Here is a 24207-nt window from a genome sequence, read left to right as displayed (position 1 = left end):
GACTCACATGTACCGAAGTAAACTAAAACTGTAATTTTTTAATAATAAAAATGTTATTTTGATAAGAAAAGGTTGTTAAATAAACGCAATCAAATATTTCCAGAAATAGAGCTTGCACTGCCCTCATTGCCGAATTTATGTTTGCAAAGTGCTTTTTTTATTTCAATTACAATTTACGTCCGCTTTTCATAAGTTTTTCTCTAGATGCCGCTACAAGTGTTCATGCAGGCATTGGCCTCCAAAGGGGCTCTACGACTAAGAGAATCCATTAGTATGTGGAAATACACTGAATACGGGCACGCGAAAATGTTAGACGCCATGAAACGGGATCACAATTGACGTATGATACCGGTCATATACTGGCGGTTTTTGACCTCCAGGTGTAGAACATAAGATATCATTCAAGGGAAGAATGATAAGAAGGCTTAGACAGTGGTGAGTGCATAAAAATATACACAGAAGGCTCGAAATGGGAAAGGGAACTGGAGCTGGAATGCACTGAAACCACATGCAAGTAAATCAATCGTACCGACTGCCTTACTCATGCAGTGTCTTCCAGGCGGAGGTCTGGGCCATAGAGAATGCAGCAGACTGATCCAGGAAAGTACGGTCCCAGACATCAACGTAATGATCTTTGTGGCTAGCCAAGACATTAGAAGCCAAAGTGATAAAGTCGGATATCGTTCGGAGGTTTCACGCCGCACTGGCGCCCATAAGGCACCTAAATGTCTTCCTTTGCTGGGTCCAGGGGATGAGATGGCCATGAAAGGTTCTGCAGTAGGCCTAAGCGAAGGGGACAGCTCGGTACGACCCCAGCGGGTTAGGGGTTAGAATATACCCGCGGTAGGTATGCCTGTAGTAAGAGGTGACTGACTAAAATAACAAATAGATTCAAGAGGTTGTGTAGCGCAACCCTTTCAAGGGGTTGCCAGCGCAATATATAGCTTCTCCAACCCAATTGTCAACCTCACCTATCCGTCGCGAATACTGTTTCATTAACAGCAGAGGCTCTGGCAACCCCGAACTCCTTATGGATCTAGGGGGTAGGAGGGCGGGAGGGCCTAGAAGGTCGCATGTGGTTATACCAAATCGTTCCCGATATGGCCGGGCTTGGTACCGGAACGTACCGGATCTGCATCCGGAAAAGGACCATCAACATCGATAACACAAATAGGAGCTAATTCTCAAGTGATAATTGAATAAAAATATTTTAACATTCGCGACACGCCGAATCCGTAAAGATATATAAAATTTATGATCATCTTACGTCAGTCAACAATCAGTATATCCCGACTTAATTAAAAAAATAGAAGAGATAAAGAAATCCAAAAATCGTATGATCGCTCTGCGTAGTATTTGTGTATAATAATTTGGAAAACGTGCCAAAAATATATTTTTGTTTATAGGAATGTTTCTGATATTGACAAAGCAACAAATCGCAGGGTGACTACAAATGAAAAAGAATGTGCACGTCGGCACATCACATGAAGGCGGATCCATTATTAATAACTAAAAATACTAATTGCAAATTAGTTTGACCCCCAAGGTTATAGAGTTTTCAAAATAAAACATAGTGCTCCCAGTAAACTGATAAGATAGAATAGTACCTATAAGTTATTTTATAAAATGGCATACTTTGCTAGATCATTGCTTTGTTTGCGAGGCTAATAACTTGTACAAATTATCACGTACAATAGGGTTCAGCGGACGGGTTTGGGTGGAAACACCGGAGGCCTTCATATATAACACATTACAAGTACCTACTTGCATGTTATGCTGAATACACATCTGTGGTCACTAGCGATAACAGCCTAAGTCGACTTAGGAAATGTGCAGAGAGCAAAATCGACTAATGCATAAGTTCTTAAATAAACATACATACATACGCTTTCGTGATAAATATATTTTATTGTAAACAAGTCGTACAAATTCAGTCCAAAGTTCAGTTCGCATGCGGCAAAATTAGCATAACAAAATATATGCATATAAAAACAGATGTGTATATACATATACATATGTACATTGCGGTGGCCCTTACAAAACAAACAAAAAAAACTATTGTTTCTAGTCTCACCTCTTCAAAAAGTAACACTACATATAAGAATGTCACATATAAATCACGGGTCCTGATTGGAGTCGGTTTAGTGGTGAGGCACTGGGGTCAAACTTACGATTTCTCTATGAAGGCTCCAGTAATTTCAATTCAATTTTTTGTTCTCTTATAATCCAAATCGATAGTACTGTCTGACGGCAGAGTGCTCGCTATAGGCGATCATTGTGTATATGAGGTATTCCATCCCATTTCGACCTATTTTGAACCCGAACCCTTTAGAATTGGCTGAAAGTTTTTCTTCTTTTTCTAGCTTACGAAAGACGTTTTTCAGAAGTTTTTCAAATTTTTTCATCCAACTCAAAAAAAGTTATGAATTTAAAAAAAAATACCGTTTTTGTTTTCAAAATGCTATAACTTTTTCAAAAATTGAACGTTTGGGATCTTATTTTTTTTTTTAATTTGTTTTTAAATGTACTTTTCGGAAAAATTTCAAAAAAATGTTTAACGCTTTTTTTTTTGTAATTTTTCAGTTTTTCGAGATTTTCGAATTTCGCCCTTTTTTTCTCATAAAAACTTCAATCAATTCTTCAATCCCCACTAATCCCGGAGTGGGCCGAGAATTTTTTTTTATTTAATTGGAAAAAAAAAACTTAAAAATTTTTTTTGTATTTTTTTCCGAAAAGTACATTTAAAAACATATTTAAAAAAAAAATGATCCCAAACGGTAAATTTTTGAAAAAGTTATGGCATTTTGAAAAAAACACCGTTTACGCCACATTAAACCTTCAGGCCATCCCTCCCACCCCAGCCCCAATTTCCATGAGGAGCTTGGGGTCGCCAGAGCCTCGTCTGTTAGTGAACAGGATTCGCCGCGGATAGGTGAGGTTGACAATTGGGTTTGGAGAAGCTGTATATTGCGCTGGCAACCTGAAGGGTTGCGCTACACAGCCCCTTGAATCTGGTATATTAGTCGCCTCTTACGACAGGCATACCTACCGCGGGTATATTCTGACCCCCTAACCCGCTGGGGACATAGAATAGTTTGACTTGTACCGCCTTTATGCTTTGAAATCATTCTTACAGTAAAATTTTAATACATGTTATTTTAATATTAAAATATAATCTTTAAATTTGAATTTTTAATGATAAAATGGCTAAGTTCCTGTCGCAGAAATATATTTGCATCAAATTTCCTAAAATGCAGCAAGTGAACTTTAATGCATTTTTGCTATGGACGGCAGTATATTTGGCGATATCACATATAAAACAAACAGCTTTAAATATTTCTATCACAGTATAAAGTTATATTTAATCTGAAGCAATCAACTTTCCTACGTCAATGAAACTCATTCATACGCCGTCAGAGAAAGTTATAATTTTAGACTTTCTTTGAAACAGAAATGGACAAGCAAAATATCGAGCCATAACCGCAGAAAGGGCTTAACCGACATAAACAAACCCGTTCAGTAGACGTTTTTTATACCTTTCATGAAAATGAAATGGTATATTAATTTCGTCACGAAACCCAAAATTGTAAGTCTTTAAAGGAAAATAAATAGACCCACCATTAAGTATACCGAAATAATCAGGATGAAGAGCTGAGTTGATTTAGCTATTTTCGTCTGTCCGTCTGTCTGTTTGTATGCAAACTAGTCCTTAAATTTATGAGATATCTAGATAAAATTTGGTGAGCGGGTGTATTTGGGTGTCCGATTAGACATTTGTCGGAACCGGCCGGATCGGACCACTATAGCATATATCCTCCATACAACCGATTTTTCAGAAAAAGAGAATTTTTGTCATATCTTCCTCAATTTAACAGATTGAAGCTTCAAACTTCACCATATACTTTCGTGTATTGCACATATTGTTGTCTGAAAAAATTGATGAGATCGGTAGTATATATAGTATAAATCCTCCACAACCGTTTGTTCAGATAAGAAACTTTTCTTAATTACTGCCCTATTTTAAGAGCTAGAGGCTTCAAATTTCAACGAATGCTTACGTATATAGTATATATTGTTGTGTAAAAAATCATAGAGATCGGTGGTATATATAGTATATATATGGTGGTATTTATAGATATATATAATATATATTAGGCCGGATCGATTTGTAGAGAGGCATTCGCCCATTGCTATGTGAAAATCATATTCTAGGGATCAAAATAAGAAACTTTGCCGAAGGAACCATACCTCTAAAACGAATTCTGATGTCCCCCAATTTGGGTCGAACTTTTGGGTAGGGGCAAATTTTGAAAAATCCCACTTTGACCCATTTAGAGTGCTCCAATCGAGTCCAAATGTATGACCGACCCCCACTAACTTTGGAGGCCCGACCCACCGATGCCAGTGGTACACCCCCTGGAAGCCCCCTGGGGGTTCACCATACAAACATTTCAAAAAATCGCCGGTTTTGCACTTTACATGAAAAAATTAGCGAAATGCCTATGGTTTTCTCTTTGGAGTTTATTTTTCTCTTTAGAAATTTATTTAGTCAGAACATATGTAAATGAAAAAATGAATTTAACTTAGTAGTAGAAAAGAAATTAAAAAAAATATTAGAAATTAGCGTTTTTACAACCCTTTTAAAACCAAGGCATCACTGTGATGCATTTGCATGTCGTAAACATAGTTGTGTGGGTTTTTTATTCAACCGTTTTCAAAAATGAAGGTATCACTGTGACACAATTGCAGATCGTAAAATTGCTTGTGTTGTTTTTTTAAGCCACCACAAGGCACAGCAGGTAGAATTGAAATTACCATTTCATTCTTATAACCTCGTCTCGTAGACCATATATAACGCAACAGTTTTTATGAATGCATTAAGTCGTTGTGAAGAACTCAAAGTGTGAAGTGCTAATTTCAGATAAAAAAATATTTCAAAAAAAATAATAAGTGAAGTAACCATTCCAAATCAAAAAGTTTACAATGAATTCATCATCCTCTACACCGCAAGATGAAGCAACTACATCAACAACTATCGAAAACCCAATGAGTCATATACCCAAGCATGATGTTACTCTTTTTGGTGTGCTTACTGATTTAACTGACCTTTATTTACCAACCCATCTGGATATCTTGAGATATTATTTTTACTTAAGCGAACGTGCCAAAACAGAACAAAAACATTTTTCCCATAAATCATTCACTATTCAAGTACAAGATAAGTTGGTTGGAATTTGGGAAAAACTTGGTATGGAAATAATGCTGAAAAAAGTGTATTTAATAAATTGAATAAATTGCTTGACAAGTATCAAGTGCAAATCAAGAGAAGAAACAACACCCAACAATTTACAGAGTATGTAAAATCTCTGGAAACAATTTTTTACTTGTGAAACCCCTCCGGTAAGTTATTGCTATCACTCATTTATTATAATTATCAACCATTTTTAATTATTTTATTTCCAAAGCTCTCAGCTGAGTATGTAATGTTCGGTTACACCCGAACTTAGCTTTCCTTACTTGTTTATTTTATATTTATCTTAAAAATTGTTTAGGTATGTACATCTGTTCACTATATATTTCTTATCTTATACATCCGATTATTTGGAGATTAAGAACGGGATAAGATTATTGTTCAGCCACATTCATGAAAGGTATGAAGTCTTCGGCACAGCTGTAGACAGTCCCGTCCTTACTTGTTTTGTATTAATGTTGCGATTACTTTTGATAGTAACGTGAAAGTTGGTGTGTATATAAGACTATATAATTAACGTATACTGATGTGGGATTTGTTTGCATTTCTTTAATAATAATGGTGCATTTGTCGCTTACGCCCTTTTTACTTTCCAAAAAAAAAAATACTTCATTACTTGAAAGTGTCGGTTAAGCAAAATTAAAATATTAAAAAATACACATTTGAAAACATTAAAAACAGTGGTTGGTGATGCACATCAATGTTTTTATTCAGATTTCAAGACGGAATTCATATTTATTCAGATTTAAAGATGCAGACTGATTAACAAATATTTCAAATTTACAACAAAACTAAGTATTTTTAAATAAAAACTATATAACTAAGGTGCAATCTATTCATTTCACATTGCCGTCTTTTCCATTAGTATATGGTAATGCATATGTGATAAAGGAGTTGTGTTTTAAGTTGAGGTACTCTCTGTGGAAAATTTTGGGAATTATTTTTATCACAAAATGATTTTAAATCTGAATAATTTAACTATGAAATTCTCTGTAAGCTCCTGTATAAACTGAAGTAGAAGTTCCCTTCTTTCGTAGAAGTCTTTTGGGTAGTGGTTTCTCGTTTCCCAACATAAGTATCTTCTTGAATTATTTCCACTGAAGAATCGGTGTCTCTGTATGGAACTAGTGCAACTTTATTTGAAATCTGCAACAATAGTTTGGCTATATTCATTATAATCCTTATTAAGAAAAATCTTAAGCTAAAAAATAATCACCTGTGTTTGCAAGAAGTCCATATTTAAATAAAAATACGAAAATTACGAAACATGCACACTAAAATGTAAAAATCTTGTATTAAAATGACAAAATTTTCTCGGAAAAAAAGGCGTAACCTAAACAATGCGAGCACAAAAAAATATAAACAAAGTGTTTTGTGCACTTGAGCCAAAATTGCCTTATCTATAACTTCGTTTCGGTATTTCGTAGGACTTTGATTTTTTTGGAGCTTGTGCCTTTCGGTTTCCATCAAAAACAAAAAATCTAAAATAATGTCGGTTAAGCCCTTTGTGCGGTTATGGCTCGATATGTTTCATTAAGGCCAAAATGTTTTAATGAGCTTCCAGCTCATATAAAAAAATAGTGAAGATTTGAAAACATTCAAAAAAGTTTAATGGAGATCTGTAAAATCCACTGTTCACGAAACAATGACAAAGCGTGTAAAATTATAAACCACTAAAGCTCTTAGCTGGCATAAACACTGTATTTTACAATGAAGGATTTGAGACTAATTCATTTGGATCAGTCTTGAAAGTGTCGCTTTGCACTGACGGTCGCCATGGTGTTTTGAATTAAGTACTTTCCGACAACAAAAATAAATTATTTATGTTAATACTAAAAGTAATTTTGCCTCTATAGGAGCTGAAGTGGAGAGATTGGAAACGTGTCCTTTTCAACCTCCTCAAAAATTTTATGATCTATTTCGAGATGCCAGGTTGCTATGCTGATCTGAATAAAATTTGCATTTAGACAGCATATACATATATTAAAACTTTGTGACTTAAAAGTCTAAATAAGGTGACTCTAAGACCTGTCCTTTAGAACTGCCAATTTCTGTGCTGTTCGCTATCTCCTGCCTTCTAATAGCTTAAACATAAGTAGTATTATTATTGTTATTATTACTGTTTTTAATTAATTACTGTAGTATTTTAAGTTTAGGCGACAACCGTGGTGTAGGTCCCGTCCGCCAATTTGTATGAACAATTAAAAGGAGCACGACGCAAATTGGAAGAGAAGCTTGGCCTATAATGTTTTCTGAAGTTATCGCACCTTCCATTTATTTATTTAGTTATAATAAACCGTTTCCAGTCGGAACCAAAATTTATGTGTGATATTTTTATTATTACCGTTTGAGGGCATAAGACTGGTAATTTCATTTATGCGGACCACCCCACTGAATTTAAGAATATTTGCACATAAATTTGTGTGCACCCAGGTACAAAAATATTTTTGATATGATATATAGCAATCTAGATGCATACCGATATATAATACAAGCGTAAATTGTAAATATTTGCATGCAATGAAGGCAAAAATTTGAAATTTATATATAAAAGTTAAACAAGATAGTAAAGGCAAACAGCATTAAAAAAATAAGTGCACAAATCAACATTTGTACGTACGTATACATTTCGAATTTCGGACTTTGTTCAGAACAACTTTAAAATCATTAGACATGCTTAAAAAAATAAAAAATAAAAATTAATTAGCTAAGCCTTCATACCTACATAAAAACATTAAGCTGTGCCGGACAAAAACGTCCCGAAATTCCGCCCCTAATTTCAAGATTGTGTTGAGCGAGTATCGTACAATATTTTTTCCCTCTATTTCAACCTTCCAAAAACAACCGGAAATGTTCTTTAACTTAACTTGGTTGCATGATATCCGTTTTTTAATTTGCAGCTTTGCTTTGGTCAGGTTGGCACAGCCAAGGGAGTTCTATCCCCAATAAGGGAGTATTTCTGTTTCACCAAAGTATGTTAAATGACTTTAGTGCTAAAAAAGATATTATACGGAAAAATACAGTCACTCAAGTCCAAACTAAAGCTATATCAATTTAAAAAATGGGATACCAAATAACCCAGTTTAGCGCGATATACAGGCTACAGGAACACGCTTTTGTATTCCCCTTGTAACTCAGTCTTGGTTAATCTAATTTGTGAATATGTACATATTTGCATTTTTTCAAACATTTTCAATAAAAAATCTATTTTGGCATGTATTGCAAGAACCAACTTAAGCCTGCAAATATTTTTTGGCATTTTTTTAAGGATCCAATAATTGCTCATGAAGTACTTACAAACATGTTTTTGTGGCTAAAGGATCTCGAAATAAGAAAAGAATACTTTTTCAAAAAAAAAAAAAAAAAACTTCAGCTTCGGCGGCGTACTTTTACAGGTTTTTTTCCATGGAACCGACCCAATCCAATGTACATACATACTTAAATACACACATATGTAGTATGAGGCATATAAACAATTATAATTTGTTTACTATTTACTTATGTATCTAGTGGTCGTATGACGTACGTGTATAAGTTTAGATGCCCGATAATACTAACCAATTGATTTATTGAATATTTAAGTAAATTCGAAAACATGTGCTAAAAGCATTTTCTGTGACTAATTGTAATTTAATTAATGTTTGTAAATATTACAATGCTATAGCAAAAGCGTTTACAAGGCAATGATTTACGCTGTTCTGTATACATATAGATAAAGGGCATGATTTGTTTAGCAGGAAAAATTGTTTGGCTTCATTTACAAAGTGAGCCTCAATTCCTTTCTTCACTCTATACGATTCTCTTTTTTTTAATTTTTCAATTTTCTTTTTATTTTTGTCCATCCCTTATTCCATTTATCTCCTTCCCACTCCCAAAACAATTTCCACTCCCACTCCTACTTCCATTCCCAGTCTCCTTCTCACTCACACTACCACTCCCACTCTTACTGTCACTCCTACTCCTAATCCCACTCCAACTCACACTTACACTTTCATTCTCACTAGCACTCCCATTCCCATTGGTACTCCCATTCTCATTCCCATTTCCAATTCAAGACCGACTACCGCTCTCTCTCATATTCCCAGTTCCACTACTACTCCCTCTTCCATTCTGACTCCCTCTACTTCTCCAACTTTAATTTCTCATACATGGAATCTCTGTAACAAACATTGAATACCTGCTTCACCTGACGTCTATGTGGAACTAACGTAGCAATATTTTTTTAAATCGCAATCATTTTTATCTGATTGTGGCTTCTGCAAAAAACATTCTTGTCTCTCCCTCCTCCTTTTTATGATTGATCCCTGTCTCTCCTCCGTATCTTCCCCATTTCACTTTCCCGATTTTCTCTCCTCTACCCACACCTTCTTTCCTCTCCCTCAACCGCTCGTTATTTTCCTTCATCTCCTTCCCTTCGTTAGCTTCTCCTTCTAATCCCTTCCTTTCCATACCATAAAATATTTTTATAATAAGTCGGCCCAGCTCACTTCACGGAAATATAAGAAAGAGAACGGACCACACAAAATTTGATCAACATCTGTCCAGTCGCTTGGGAGGAGTTTAGTCGCAAACACGCGTACAAGAGAAGTATATATATAAAGATCGATATGGAGATCCGATTTTGGTAAACTGCTTCAATCTAATTATCATGGAAAGTGTTTCTATGGGCTGCTCATTGGAACGTGGGGAACGATAAAGTCTTGTTTTGTGTTTTTAAAATAAAATAAATACCCGGCGCGATAACCTCCGAAGAGAGTTTTAGCCCTGCTTCTCTTCCAATTTACGTCGGGTTTCTTTTAATTTTTGCTGCAACTCCGCGGCATGTTATGCGTCGACTTTGACCGGCAACTACAAGGCAGATAAGTTTTCACTGAGAAGCTTTACATGGCAGGAATACACTAACGACCCGATTCTAGTGTGGTAACAACATTCTTCACCGCGGTAACGAAATCATGTGGCAACTTTTACACCCTTTTGGTATTGTACCTGCGAAAATAGCCGGATAATTTTTTACGCACAAAAGTAGGTGGTTACATCGTAATAACCACACAACAGCTGTTATTTAGAAAAAGGCAAAATTGAAAAATAAAGAATTGTAAGCGCAAATAAGTAAAGATAATGGTAAAAAAGTGTTGCCTCTTGCTATACATATTTGTTTACATTATGTACTTTCACAGAATAAATTACAATATACCTGTGCAGAAACTTATCATATACATATCGTCCCGTTTATTCGTTAACCTCGTACCTACTTGTGAGACATTTTCGGTAAAGCTTGCCACACCATGTTTTCATTTGGGACCAAAATTCATCGAAAGAAAGGACCAAATTTTTGTTTTATTTTATTAGTATCAAATACAAAATTTTAGGATGTTTCCATATAAATTTTTACTGAACATAGTGAAGATTTTCCTTTAATTCAAGCTGAACAAACAAATATATGTGCATGCAACCAAAAATGGTTCTATATTTTGACATAGAATAAGTCTATGTCTTTCACCAACCGAACGTTGTGCACCTAGTTTTGGTCACAAAGCTCTTGGTTCTAGCACTATGTTGTTGAAAACTAGACAATTTTCTTAGTGCTATTTTTATAGATGCTTACTTTTTCCCTTAACGTTTAAACTTTATATCAGAGCCTAGATTCAGTAAATGTGAGTTTTGATCGCAGACCTCAGGGGTTCTGCTAGCACCTACAGGAATAATTTTATACAAAACATTTCTTCCGAAATCAAATCTCTTTTGCATTTGCTTCCTTCTGTTTTCGAGTTAAAATAATTCTTGTGCCAAGATACTTAGTTTTCAATTACCTTGCGTGGTCTAACACCACAATAGTCCTGGAATTCCTTGAACTCATTGAGCTGGGTGAGAAAGATTTAAATATCAACGTGCCAAACGAGAAGTAATGCATAGAACTTCTTTGTATAAGTTTTGAAAGTGTTAGGCTAACGGCAGAGTGCTCGCTATAAGCTATGCTAGGCGAGAAGCAATTTTTATTTTCATATATTTTACATAGTGTTTGATAACCGATCGAAATATCTAGCCGTTATGAATATTATTATAAAACAAGAGTTTTTTTTGATTAGTCGGTTATTTAATCATTGACGACAATGTGTTTGCCAACACTTTTCTTTTTAATGCCTGGCATAAATTATATCCTAGGTGAAATATTATTGTTCTGGTACATTTTATTGACTGAGGATTTTTTTATGGTGAGTTCCATTGAAGTAAATTCAAAATTACATGGGGTCTAACGAAAGTGTGACGAATTTTTGGGCAATATTGTGAATTTTTACCTGAGTGAAAAAGAAAGAAAAGTACCAATCGTGGCTACTGCCTAAAAAGGACCAAAATTGAAGAGAAGGGACCAGCAGACTAAATGGGATTGGAAGGGACCATTTTTGGTCCAAATGGAAGAAAGTGGCAACCGTGAAAGCGAAGAAAACTACCTACCAAATTTCTCCACAGACACTGGTGAGGTTTTCGGTGATGACAGCGTTACCACTTGGGTCAGAATCGCGGATAAAAGAACTGGTAACGATATTCGGTTACATAATGTTCTGGGTACTATTTTACCGGTAACGCTCAGAATCGGGGCGTAAGAGTGTTTCAAGGTCACTGCCGAGCGGCGACCCCGCTTAAAAAAACTTGTGTCAAATTGAAAAAAATTCTATTCTATTATCTTTTTCCATAATTTATTGTTATATAACATTTTTTCGTAAAACCTAATTTAAAAAAGTTATGACACTTTTAGTAACCGGGTTTCATATCGACATACCCTAACGAGCATATGTGTACATCTAGGTATTTTTCCAATTTCCAGCAATTTTGCTTTCACTAAAATAATTTTTACTATTCAGACTGGTTTATTGGTAGACGTGGTAAAGCAAGGGCACGGTATAACGAATGATGGAAATACCGCTAGACGATTTTTCGTTGACATTAAAACTACCGCCTTTATAACGGGTGTTAGTGAAAATCTCATTCAAAGATTCTCTATAATATTAGGGGCACTTTCATGTGGGTGTCCAATAAACGTATCAAAGTTCAACATGTACGCCAGAGAAACCATTCGAGTTTACGTCGAACTACATGAATGGTAAATCATGCCTTCAAGTGTACATAAAATCTTAGTACACGGAGCTTCAATAATAGAGCATTTTGGTGCCATTCCTATCGGAAAGTTGTCCGAAGAAGCCGCTGAATCCAGAAATAAAGATTTTAGAGCATATCGTCGAGACCATGCAAGAAAAATTAGCCTTACTTACTTACTTAATTGGCGCTTAACCGTCTAAACGGTTTTGGCCATCCAACAAGGTGCGCCAGTCGCACCTTCGCTCCGCCAACCGGTGCCAATTGGTCACACCTAGGGAGTTTAAATCGTTTTCCACCTGGTCCTCACAACGGAGTGGGGGCCGCCCTCTACCTCTGCTTCCATAGGCGGGTTCCGATAGAAACACTTTCTTGGCCGGAGTATCATCTTTCATTCCGCATAACATGGCCTAGCCAGCGCAGCCGCTGCGTTTTAATTCCCTGGACTATGTTGATGTCTGCGTATAGAAAAATTAGCCGCAAAGCCACAAATGAGGACATTTTAAATAATTTATTAGTTACTTCTGATCCATTTATTTCATCAAGTAGATCGAAATTACCTAGTAAGCATGAGGAAATATCGGAAGAAGTGAAATCTCTACTACTCCTACCGCAAAACCATGACTATGATAGAGAAAACTAAATATTTTAGTTTCTCAATTTTAATTGGGTACGAATATACATACTATATATGAAACGCAAGATTTACTTAAAATAATAAAAATAGTTTTTTTTTTTTTGGTCATATGCCTATATGTATATTTGGCGATTTCATGGACTATTGACCGATCGAATAATTTTTGCTTTTAATTACTCTTTTGGTACTAACGAACAAGCTGGAATAGTAAGCATCATATAAATAAAAAAATGAAAAATTAAAGAACAAGCTGGAATAGCTAAATTTTTGATTTGAACCTTTTTTGGATTGCTAAATTCAATATAAAAAAATTAAATGCATCATATGAATTATCAAATATTTTTGTTTTTAAATTCTACCCAAAATTAAAAAGTGATTCGCAGTACTAAAATAAAAAAATAAAAACAAAAAAACAAAAAAAAAAAAAAAACAAAAAAAAAAAAAAAAAAACGCGAACATTTTCGAACCATGAAGCCGAGTATATTGCATAGTATATAACCCTAACTATATAAATAAATTAATGAAGTTTTGAGGAAATGTGAGGAAAATGAGTTAACGGTAAATATGTGATTTCTCCCATACATTAAGTTTTTTTTGTTTGCTATAACATTTTTTTTAAGACTTTATGAAAAAATACTCATATATAAAAACGTCATGTAATGAGACTTAATTTCGTACCCATCAAAGTTTTTGTGTTATTAACTAATATTTTTTTCATTTCCCTAAGTCCACTGAAAGCCAAATCCAGTCCACTGTGCGGCGGTTCGTAGAAACAAAAATTTATACACATTCAGGCTATGGCACTACTGAAACATTCTTCAAAAATGCCTATACCATTAACCGCACGCAATTCATCGTGCAAACAATTCTCTATGGGTGAAATAGAACAAAATTTTCAAGATCTACAAACTATATTTCCATTGAGCGTTCCATGAAAAGTCGTCAATTTTGGACGAATTTATAATTGGTCTCCTTATAAATCAACACCTTAATGTACAGAGGAAGAATAATTTGAAATTAATTATGCAATTTACAAGAGTTTCGTATTCATGTACAATTGTTTCCTTAGTTTCCAATATAAAATTTGATTGAAGTATATGGTAAAAAATATATCTTGTGAAATACCTAAATATGAAATATCTGTATTTAATTAGCGAGACATGCTCATATTGCTTTATACAATTGTTTTTTTTAACGGTTTTATTTAGGTTGACTTGACAGGCTGCACGGCCGTTGTGAACGAATTTTGTAATTAAAATTTAAGTAGCTTCCCGATAAGCTACAAGCTTGAAGCTTGGAATATAGTTCAGAACCCGATGACAATGCAATAATAAGAAAAAAATCGTCGCTAGGTGGCGCAAGGATCGATATATTCACAAAAATCGCATTTGTGGTCCGATGTGGCTAATATTTGGAACTCTATAACACATACAAGAATAGAAAGCGACCTCAGTAGTATTATTATTATTTCATGTAAGTATTGTTTTCAATAAATCCGTTTAATTAAAAAAATTTTTTTTAAGTTATTTTGTTTGTTATTGATAATAATATTGATATAATAATGAACAGTGGAAGTGCTGCTTATAAAAGCAATGCTATAAATCCAATGTTACTAAGCTCTTGGAGCGCGCCTATAATTATTCCACACAATTAGAATTTTAAAGCGTATGGAATAAGTATGTACCTAAATCTATAAATCTTATAAAATAAAGTCGCTAAATGCCATGTATGCACATAACTTCACACAGAATGCTCCGATTTTAAAACGGTTTTTTGCATTTGAAAGCTTAGCTACGTGAGATGGTACAGTTAATATAATTTGAAGATATATATTATAGGGGCGTGGCAAATTGCCAAAATGTAGTAAAAAATCATAAAATTTTTGTTTACACAGCTATAACTCATAAACGGAAAGATGGATTTGAAAAATTCTACCTTTCAGTAAAACTTTGAAATATTTACCTTCGTCCTGCATCAAAAAAAAATTCATGATTCCTTTCTTATATCAGCCAAATTGTTTAAAGAAAAGAAACATTTTTACCAAAAAAATTCGTGTGTGTGATTGTTCGGTGTCAACTGTGCGAGCAAATTACTTTTGAGTGGGACATGATGCGACACATACGTATATACACATAGCATTCGCTGCGTTATTTAACTTCGGCCGTAGGTTTGTAGGTACATATGTATGTGTTTTCATATCAGCTTGACATACATATGTATGTACATACATAAATAATAATAAATGGTTAAGAATGCATACATCTCTCGAAAAATACTCTTTCGTTAAAAATATTGAACATTTCCTTAAAATTCTTAAACAAATGTTTTATTTTTTGGTATTTTTGCATGTATCACTTTCACTACGTAGTATAAAACAAAGTCGCTTTTTCTGTCCCTATGTCCCTTTGAGTGCTCAAACCTTTAAAACTACGCAACGGATTTTGATGCGCTTTTTTTAGTAGATAGAGTGATTGAAGAGGAAGGTTTATATGTATAATAACATCCATTAAATAGTGGAGAAATGCTGTTATTTTTGAAGTTTCTAATGTGATGTATATATATAAAAGAAAGTGGTGTTAGTTACACTATTTATAACTCAAGAACGGATGAACAGATTTGGCTGAAAATTAGTGGAGGGGTAGCTTAGAACCAGGAGACAGACATATGATACTTTTTATACCGTTCTGGCTAGGGTTTTGAGATCAAAACGTGGACTTGGGTAATCCTGGGATATGTTTGTCCAATATGGGTATCAAATGGAAGCTGTTTGTGAATACTTTGATACGGAGTATTTTTCGTACCCGTGGGTTGCTAGGGTCTCGAGATTGAGGCCAAAACGTGGACCTGGGTACCCCTAAAAAGTGGTAATACAACATGGGTAACAATTGAAAGTTGTTGATGAGTGCTTTAGTACATGATAGTTTTCAAACCTATGTATTTGTGACTAGAGTCTCGAGATATAGGCCAAAACGTGGATCAGGGTAACACTAGGATGTGTTTTTACATTATGGGTATCAAATTGAAGCTGTTGATGTATGCTTTAGTACAGAGTAATCTTTATACCCCTGGGTGACTAGAATCTCGAGATATGTGCCAAAACGTGGACGCGGGTGCTCCTAGAATGTGTTTATAGAATATGGATAACAAATGAAAGCTGTTGATGAGAGCTTTAGTACAGGGAAGTTTTTATACTTATTGGTGACTATGGTCTCGAAATATCGGCCAAAACGTGGACCAGGGTAACACTAGGATGTGGTTTTACATTATGGGTATCAAATTGAAGCTGTTGATGTGTGCTTTAGTACAGAGTAATCTTTATACCCCTGGGTGGCTAGGGTCTCGAGATATAGGCCTAAACCTGGACCCGGATACCCCTAGAATGTGTTTGTAATATGGATATCAAATGAAAACTGTTGCTGAGTGCTTTAAAGTAATTTTCATTGTGATTTTCGATTTAGTCGCATCAGCCTGGCAAAACTGATAAATATGCATGCGAAGCCGAAATAAAGATATGAATTAATAATACCCACATACCTATTTACATACGTCCTATTAGATGTGGCTGAAATTTGGTATATAAATTTGCCTATATTAGTATTTACGATCCTTTCTTTTTCCGGGAAGTAGACCAGAGACGGGCTGGGACTGGGATTAGGACTAGGACTGAGACTCGGAGTGGGACTGGGACTCGGAATGGGACTGGAACAAAATACATACCACCCTCTGGGACTGGCAATAAGGGATGAAGAAGAATGGGAAAAACTTCAGAGAAGAGAAAAGAGGGAAGGAGACTGACAAAGAGATAGAGTGAGACGAAGATAGCGATAGATGAAGCGAAAAAGACGGAGGGGGGGGGGGGGGGGGGGGGAGAGAATAAAAGGATTAAGATAAAGTGAAGAGGGGGAGGGCAGGGCTAGACGGAAAAAGCTTATGAAAATGTATGCAGATAGACCAAATTTAGGGCAGAACAACGTCTGACGGGTCTGCTAGTGGTGAATAAAGGAGAAGAAACAAAAAGGCAAAACTTAGAGACCAATTGCAAAGTGAGCAGCGGGCATTCACATGTCTGAGCGGATAAAGTCATCTGCCTTTACACTAGTATAAAGTATGAATGTTTGATATTTCGAGTTCAATACTCAGCTCCCGAGAAGCTAGCTGATGAAGAAGTGAAATTCAGAAACATGTCCTAGTAACCATCGCCGTTGTAAACTTTGTAATTTTTCTCTAATATCAATAACAATAAATATGAAATAAAAAATATAAAGTTTCTAAAAAAATTAACGTTGATAAATTGTTATTGAATGAAAAATAAAAACTAAACGTTGCCGTACAATTTTCGAACAAAATTTTTTAAATTTTCATTGAAAAATTATTTTGAAGCAACGTATATGCGATACAACTTATAATTAACTCCCTGGTACAAACGCATGACTCTTTTCGTTATAGTTCGTATAAGGCTAAGCACGAAAATTTAAAGCATGCGTACGATTTGTTCCCCACCCCAACCGTAGAATGCTCCATATATGTACTTAAATAATTGTTGATTTGAGTATGAGTACACCGAATAGTTTATTCGTTCAAGACGCAATTGACTTCAATTGAGTTCAATTTAACAGAAAATACTGATTCCTGTTGCTTTGTTGGTATCTTTTGTGAAACAATTAGCAGCAGCGGTCGGAAGTGTTGGAACCTCGAGCGAATGTAAAGGTAGGTATTGATATGAACAAAAAAAGATCGATTACTGCAGCGAAGAAAGTTCATGTTAGATCACATACAATGACATGAAGATTACCTATTTTTATTATTGAATATTGGTTATGATGGCAACTAGGATGGCAAGCGTTTCGACTTTAAGGGACATGACTCGGTTTAAAACTATGTATTTGTCCCAGCGTAACGATGCCACCTTATAAGGTCCTTTAATTTTTTTTTGTTTTTTTTTTTCATACCTGTGTTTACTTTCGTAGAAGTCTTCGTCACCGAAAAATTTAATTAAGAACCAGGACTTATATTAGAAAATAGCTCTATATGATGGCAAATGCTTGAAGAAGCTTAATTGTAATTGTAAATGCCTGCGAATTAAAAATTTAAGAGGTATAAGGAGCAATTAAAAAAGGCCAAGCTTTCCAGGTAAACAGGCCCAGAGAGTATAGCTATGAAACATCTTGACGATTGGGGAGTTAGCTAGCTGACCCACGCTATCAAGGTAAGTTTGTGTACTAAATCCGATCGATATCACTCCTTTGGCCAGTAGAAAGATGTTGGAAGCTCCCTCAATTCTTCCGCAAAATGCAATCACTTCCACCGCACAGACACCATAAACACCCAGATAAATTACAGACTAGACCAGCCAAAACCCCATCGTAGATTGGTACTCGTATCACTTGAACTATCAAAAGCCTTTGAAACAGTCAACCACGGCCCACTACTCCAAAACATATAAGAATCACTCATTGCCCCTTGTCTAAAAAGATGTACCGCAAATTATCCGGCAAGCGTCGGATCCATTTAGGAACAACCTTAAAAACCTAGGAGAATTAATCCGCTTAACTTAATACTAAGGCTGATTTCCCACCAGAAGGAGCTATTATAATTTCTTATGCCATAGACGGCACGATAGTGGCAACAGGACATTACCCTTTAATATACAAATTAGTTTCCAAAATAAAAAGATATCTATCCAGACTTTCTGGTTTCTTCACCACGCACGATCTGACACTATTCCCGAACGAGTCCACGGTTGCTCTGTTTTCGATGTGGAAGAAACAAATGGCGCAAATATTGGACGTTCACGTCGGTAGCGTTACGCCTACGTTACAACTTACAAGGCCAATGGCCTGCCGCTGAGGTGCCACGCGTCTACAGTTTGGTCGCTTGACCTAAAAGCACACACTGGAAACGGCTGTATTACTGCCAAAATACTGCACCCAGAACTGTCATCTTTTGAACGAGTTAACATTTTTATTTTCCGCCTTCGGATTATTGCTGTCGAGGTCAATACGCGTCTTTTGACACCTATCTCGACATTTTTGGACGCGTATTAGCAGTCGACCTCTCAACTATACTATTACCGTTCTCACTTGTCCAGAATGAACCCCGAAGTACGTAACAGATGTCCTGCATGCGATGTGATCCAAAATGGCACCAGCGTTAATTACAATTGTAATCTGCATTCCTATGGTCCAACGCTGTTGACACTGTTAGTTTTCTTGTACCCCCATAAGAGGACTTGGACTTTGATGGAATTTGTGAGTGGGGCGAAGCAATATTAACACAACACAGCAACAGTCTTAAAGAAAATAGGACAAATTAACACGAATCTTTGAGGGTAGTTTGCATTTCTAAGTATTCTAAGCTACTCAAAACAAAAACAACAAAATTTCTTTTTCGCCACATTTGAACCTATTCAGATGATTGTCAGTGTATATGTTTATGTAGATATGTGTATAGGTAACTTAAGCGATCGTCTCTCGTACTTTCTGGTTTTTAGCAATACTCGTAAAATCAAACCACATGACATATAGGTAAAGGCATTGACGAACTGATCATAGTACAGGTCTACAAGTAGGATATGTAGCAGCACGCACATAAACAGCCACGCTCACCTGATAAAATGCTTGTTCTTGTTCGTTTTTTGCAGGCATGCTTAACGAACGAAGCGATATCATTTCGTTACGATAATGTGAAATGAAAGTGAAAATGAAGTGACTTCGTTTCGTTTATTAGCGTTGATTATCGTAACGAAATGATATCGTTTCGTTCGTTAAGCATGCCTGGTTTTTTGTGTGGATGCTATTTGGCACTGTTGTACTTCTTAGGTCCAAGAAAAGTGTAGTAGCTGCTAACGAAAACTGCGTGAAATTTGTATCGTAAAATTACAAAGAAATAGCTAATGTGTTCAGAATTTTAACTTTTACTCACTAAAACTCCAATCAGTGTATTTCTGTGCTTAAATTATGTTAAAAATTGTGTTAAAGTTTTTGGTGTGGTGAAAGTGACCTACTAGAATTTTGTTACGCTCCGCTGCTTTCCACCGAAGTTCGCGCATGCAATATCTTTATATTCAAAAATTTTTGATTTCTATTAATGTGTTAGTATGTACGTAGGGTTGGGTCGATTTGTATGGACGAAAGTTAACCTATATAGCGCCATCGATGTTTCGAAAGGATTTGGGCTCAGGAAAAAAGTTCCACTACGCATACCCAAAGCCTGCGAAAAAAGTCGATTCTTCGACCAAAATTCTTCTAAATCTCCATAAGACAATTTTTTTTCAAAAAACTGCATTTACCAATTTTGCAACTGCCAATTGACACTAAAAAAATTAATAAAAAATTATTTGGAGCCTTGATAATGAAAAAAATCGATGAAATATCGCAGGCTCGAAAATTGTTTTTTTTATTTTAGTGGAACTTTTTTTGGTAATTGTTTACTTTAGCTCACAACTGCTAAAACTTGTCCAAAAATATCGGGAGAGGTGTCAAATTTCAAATTCAAAATTTTATTTCGTTTCGGAGATATTTGCAAACAAAGTTGAAAATTTTCATGTGGTTGTTGTTGTTTTGATGATTTTGTAGTACCCACAAGAAAAACTGGGTAAAAGTGTTTTGCGCGGATATATTTTTGGTCTCCAAACCGGTGTTGGATCCACTAAGGGTTAATTTTTTATAAGCGCTGCCAAGACCGCCAATGCAGAAAGGTGTTCTGTGCAAAAATACTATGGATTCCACCCCCCGGTTTCGGAGCGCTCCGAGGCCATTTTTCGGGTTTTTGGAAATAACTTTTGATAGAAATAAAATTTTGAATTTCCGCTCTCGGATTCGTGGTCCTCGGATCAGTAAACAATTACCCTTTTTTTGCCTGAGCCCAAATCCTATCTAAAAATCGATGGCGCGATATCCGTTAATAAATCGACCCAGTCCAATGTACGTATCAGAGATGGGCAAGCGCTAGGTTAAAAAAAAAGCGTATGAATGTTCTAACTGGAAGGAACCACACAAAGAATGTACAGTAAAGTGAAACATATTAGAAACGTTTTTGGATTACAATGCGCAATTCGGCAACGATTTAGTTTTGCACCACCGAGTTCGGGGTTTAACTTGGTATCAAATGAAAGAGGGAGTTCTCCCGATCACAAATATATATATTTTAAGGTGCGCAAACTTATAATTTAAAAGTTATTTGTTGTTAAAATTTGTAAATTTCTTTACAACTTTTATATGTGTATACGTATATATATTCTATGACATTACAAATCTGTGCTGCCACATCTAAAAAACGGAACACGTGCAGAATCGAAAAATAACTTATAAAAATACCTTTCATCTGATGTATATATATCTTTAACTTTTCTAGTCTTTATTTACCAAAAATTTGAAAAAGCTGTTTTTTGTATTCGTGAACGAGCTGATATTACCTTATAACTCTTATGTTTATTGTTATGTTAGCCGATCCAACACCGGCTGCGCAGAAGGTTGTACTACGCAGGACATCACCGTGGCAGTAGCCACGGTTATACCACACATCCGGACTTGGCATGGCGTAGCCCAGGGTTATTTTTTATAAGCGCGGCCGAAGGCCGCCTACGTGGAAATTTATCTCAACTTTTCAAAATGAGTAGTAAAAATATATATTTTCCTTTTTCTTTATTAACTGAAAGGTTGTGAGGTAATATTTATATTTGTTTTTTTCTTTTGTTTATGTGGCAGCACAGCTTTGTAATGTCATCAATAAAATATATATATACATATATATAAATGTGCATGTTGCTACAAAAGCGCGATTGATTTAATAAAAAACATTTATAATAAGTAAAAACAATGCAAAAATGAAATGTGAAATATACAAAAATGCAATTTAAGTTTATCGTTGCCAATTTATATAGATATGTATGTGGATTAAGGTTTTGAAAGATATGTAAATTGTAATTTAAAGTGCTATAGAAATTTCCTAAATTTGCAAACTTTAACAACAAATAACTTTTAAATTATAAGTTTGCGCACTTTAAAATATATATATTTGTGATCGGGTCAACTCCCTCTTTCATTTGATACCAAGTTTTACCTCGAACTCGGGGGTGCTATTCTAAAATTTTCCCCGAAATTCACAGTAGTCAGTCTTCGCTGAAATATAAAGTTTAAAATGTATGCTTATTGCAGCCGAAGTAAAAATAGTCACATTTCGTATAGAGAGCAACGTTTGCCCATCGCTGTTAAATATGTACAAACGTTTTCAAAATTACCTACGTGACTACGTGCCTGGGAGATCAAATATGGAAACGAAGTAAAATATTTGCGCAGCAACGAAATTTTAACAATTTTTTTGTATGTACACACACGTTTATTTCTGGAAGTTTTTTAATTTTTTACCGTAATTTGAGTTTAATATCCTGTAGCGGTATCGTTCCGCTCATCTATAATTTCTAAATATATAACTGAACTTGCTTCCAGCCAATGTACCGTACGACGCGCTCTTCACGAACTATGTATGTAGATTAACTTTTACAATAGCACGCACACACAAAAATACATACCTTTCACATTTTGGTAGACATCCTGACTCTTGTCCAATGCCGCATTTACAACCGGCAATTTTATAATGCGCTCCAGCGATTCCAAATGTGGCAAAAGCGTTTGTACATCTTTGCCTTGTTCGAGCGCTAGCGCACCATTTGCTCCAGTTACATTCGTTTTGCTTTGATCTGCACTTGTAGCCATTTTAATAATTTCTATTAAATAATTTTTTTAAAAACTATTTTCTTTAAAAATGTTTTATGTCTTTAGCACTTGCACTTAGTTAACTTTTATTATAATTGTCTATAAATAAATTCACTTGATTATTAATTTGTCTTTATTTAGTATTTTAATTTAAGTAGAAAAGAATAGATGCAATTATTTTATTCAAGTTTTTTCTTTAACTTTAATTCGTTTGATCGATTTAATGCTCTACGTTGTGAATATTACACGCTTCTGACTGGCCTGCAGCTAAACAATGTGGTATTATATGAAAAGTACTCGTGCAATCCAAGTACATATGCTGCGATCAATCGGCTACCCCCAGCTTGGTACTCAGTGTTAGATTGTTACTCTTGCTAGGTGTACGTGATCTCTATGTACACAAAATATGTTGCTTCTCTTATCACTACTGCCCAATTGGCTGCAGATATTTCTCTTATTACATATTCGCTTGACAATATACATATGTACATAGCTGACTCAACTGCGGTTGCCTCGTATAGGCAATAGCCGGCAATGTTGGGAAATTCGTGTTTTATTTTGTCACCTCATATTGAATACTTAGCTCTAAAGCGAATTAACTCAAAAATCTGTAATTTTCAAATAATACAAACAACCTGGCTCCGTAATTCAATATCAATCGATCTGTGTAATTGGTTCAATAAAACAAAATTAGATCGTCTCATATTCACAATATATACATGTATGGCCTATCCATGTTGCACTCTTACATAGCCAATTTATCCCACGAATACGGAAGTCTCTTCACTACAGCAACCACTTCTTCACCTGCCCCTTAAGCAATCTAACAATACAACACTTTCTTTCAATTTGGTCCCCTGCTCTGAAAACAGCATGCTTCGTGGGCCATGCTATATAGAATTTGTTTAAAAGAAAACCGCCGGAGAGTAGCTAAAGAGCCGAGGGGCTAATACAAGAAAGTACTGATACCAAAGCTTACCGGATTTAGCAGAGGAGTCCCCTTTGGGGAGTATTATCGTGGGTAGTCCAACAACGATCCAGCAGTTATCAGTGCTTCCAATTGGCGCCAGTTACACCAGCGAAGACGCGTATTATGCAGTTTGTTGCACGTCCAAATCCGTTTAAACGCCAATTAAAGAAGAAGAAGCGGGCTAAACATTATTGAGGCGTGCTTCCAGTTCAATACACGTTTGCCGAAAATAATTTAGGACGTACCTTCTTATACTAACCCGACTGTCGTGCGAAAAACTTAGTTTGACCACGACGAAACATTCCATTTTCAGAAACGACAGGCTTACCTTTTAGTACGGCCCACCGTGGCTAGCCCACATTGTGTGGGAATTAATGAAGTTCCCGGCCGGTAACGCATTCCTTTAGGAGAACGTATTCCTATAGGAGAACGCCTATGCGATTCTGGGCGTTTTGTAACAAGCCACGCTACCTATATTTGTTTCGCAATAACTGGCGCCAATTGGGGGCGCCAAGGGATATCAGATCTTCTCCAACTTCATCTT

The 24207-nt window shown here is 35.6% G+C and overlaps 1 protein-coding gene across 6 annotated transcripts in view; it reads right to left on the bottom strand.

Moving 5' to 3' along the window:
- Positions 1-22979, bottom strand: part of Lsd-2 (Lipid storage droplet-2) — a 37161-nt gene extending 14182 nt beyond the window's left edge. For 2 of the 6 annotated variants that reach the window (XM_067781920.1, XM_067781921.1), the window contains exon 1: positions 22510-22959. In XM_067781920.1, the coding sequence (XP_067638021.1) occupies positions 22510-22693 (184 nt within the window). In that variant the 5' untranslated portion in view covers positions 22694-22959. Of the gene's footprint in view, positions 1-22509 lie in introns of all 6 variants that reach the window. The other 4 variants (XR_010952595.1, XR_010952596.1, XM_067781922.1 and 1 more) reach the window with 4 other exon arrangements.
- Positions 22980-24207: the final 1228 nt, after the last annotated feature.

The sequence above is a fragment of the Eurosta solidaginis genome, chromosome 4 (genome assembly GCF_040869045.1).
Source record: "Eurosta solidaginis isolate ZX-2024a chromosome 4, ASM4086904v1, whole genome shotgun sequence".
NCBI classification, from domain to species: domain Eukaryota; kingdom Metazoa; phylum Arthropoda; class Insecta; order Diptera; family Tephritidae; genus Eurosta; species Eurosta solidaginis.
Note: the sequence above shows the minus strand (reverse complement) of the source record. Positions and strands in the feature narration are given on the sequence as shown.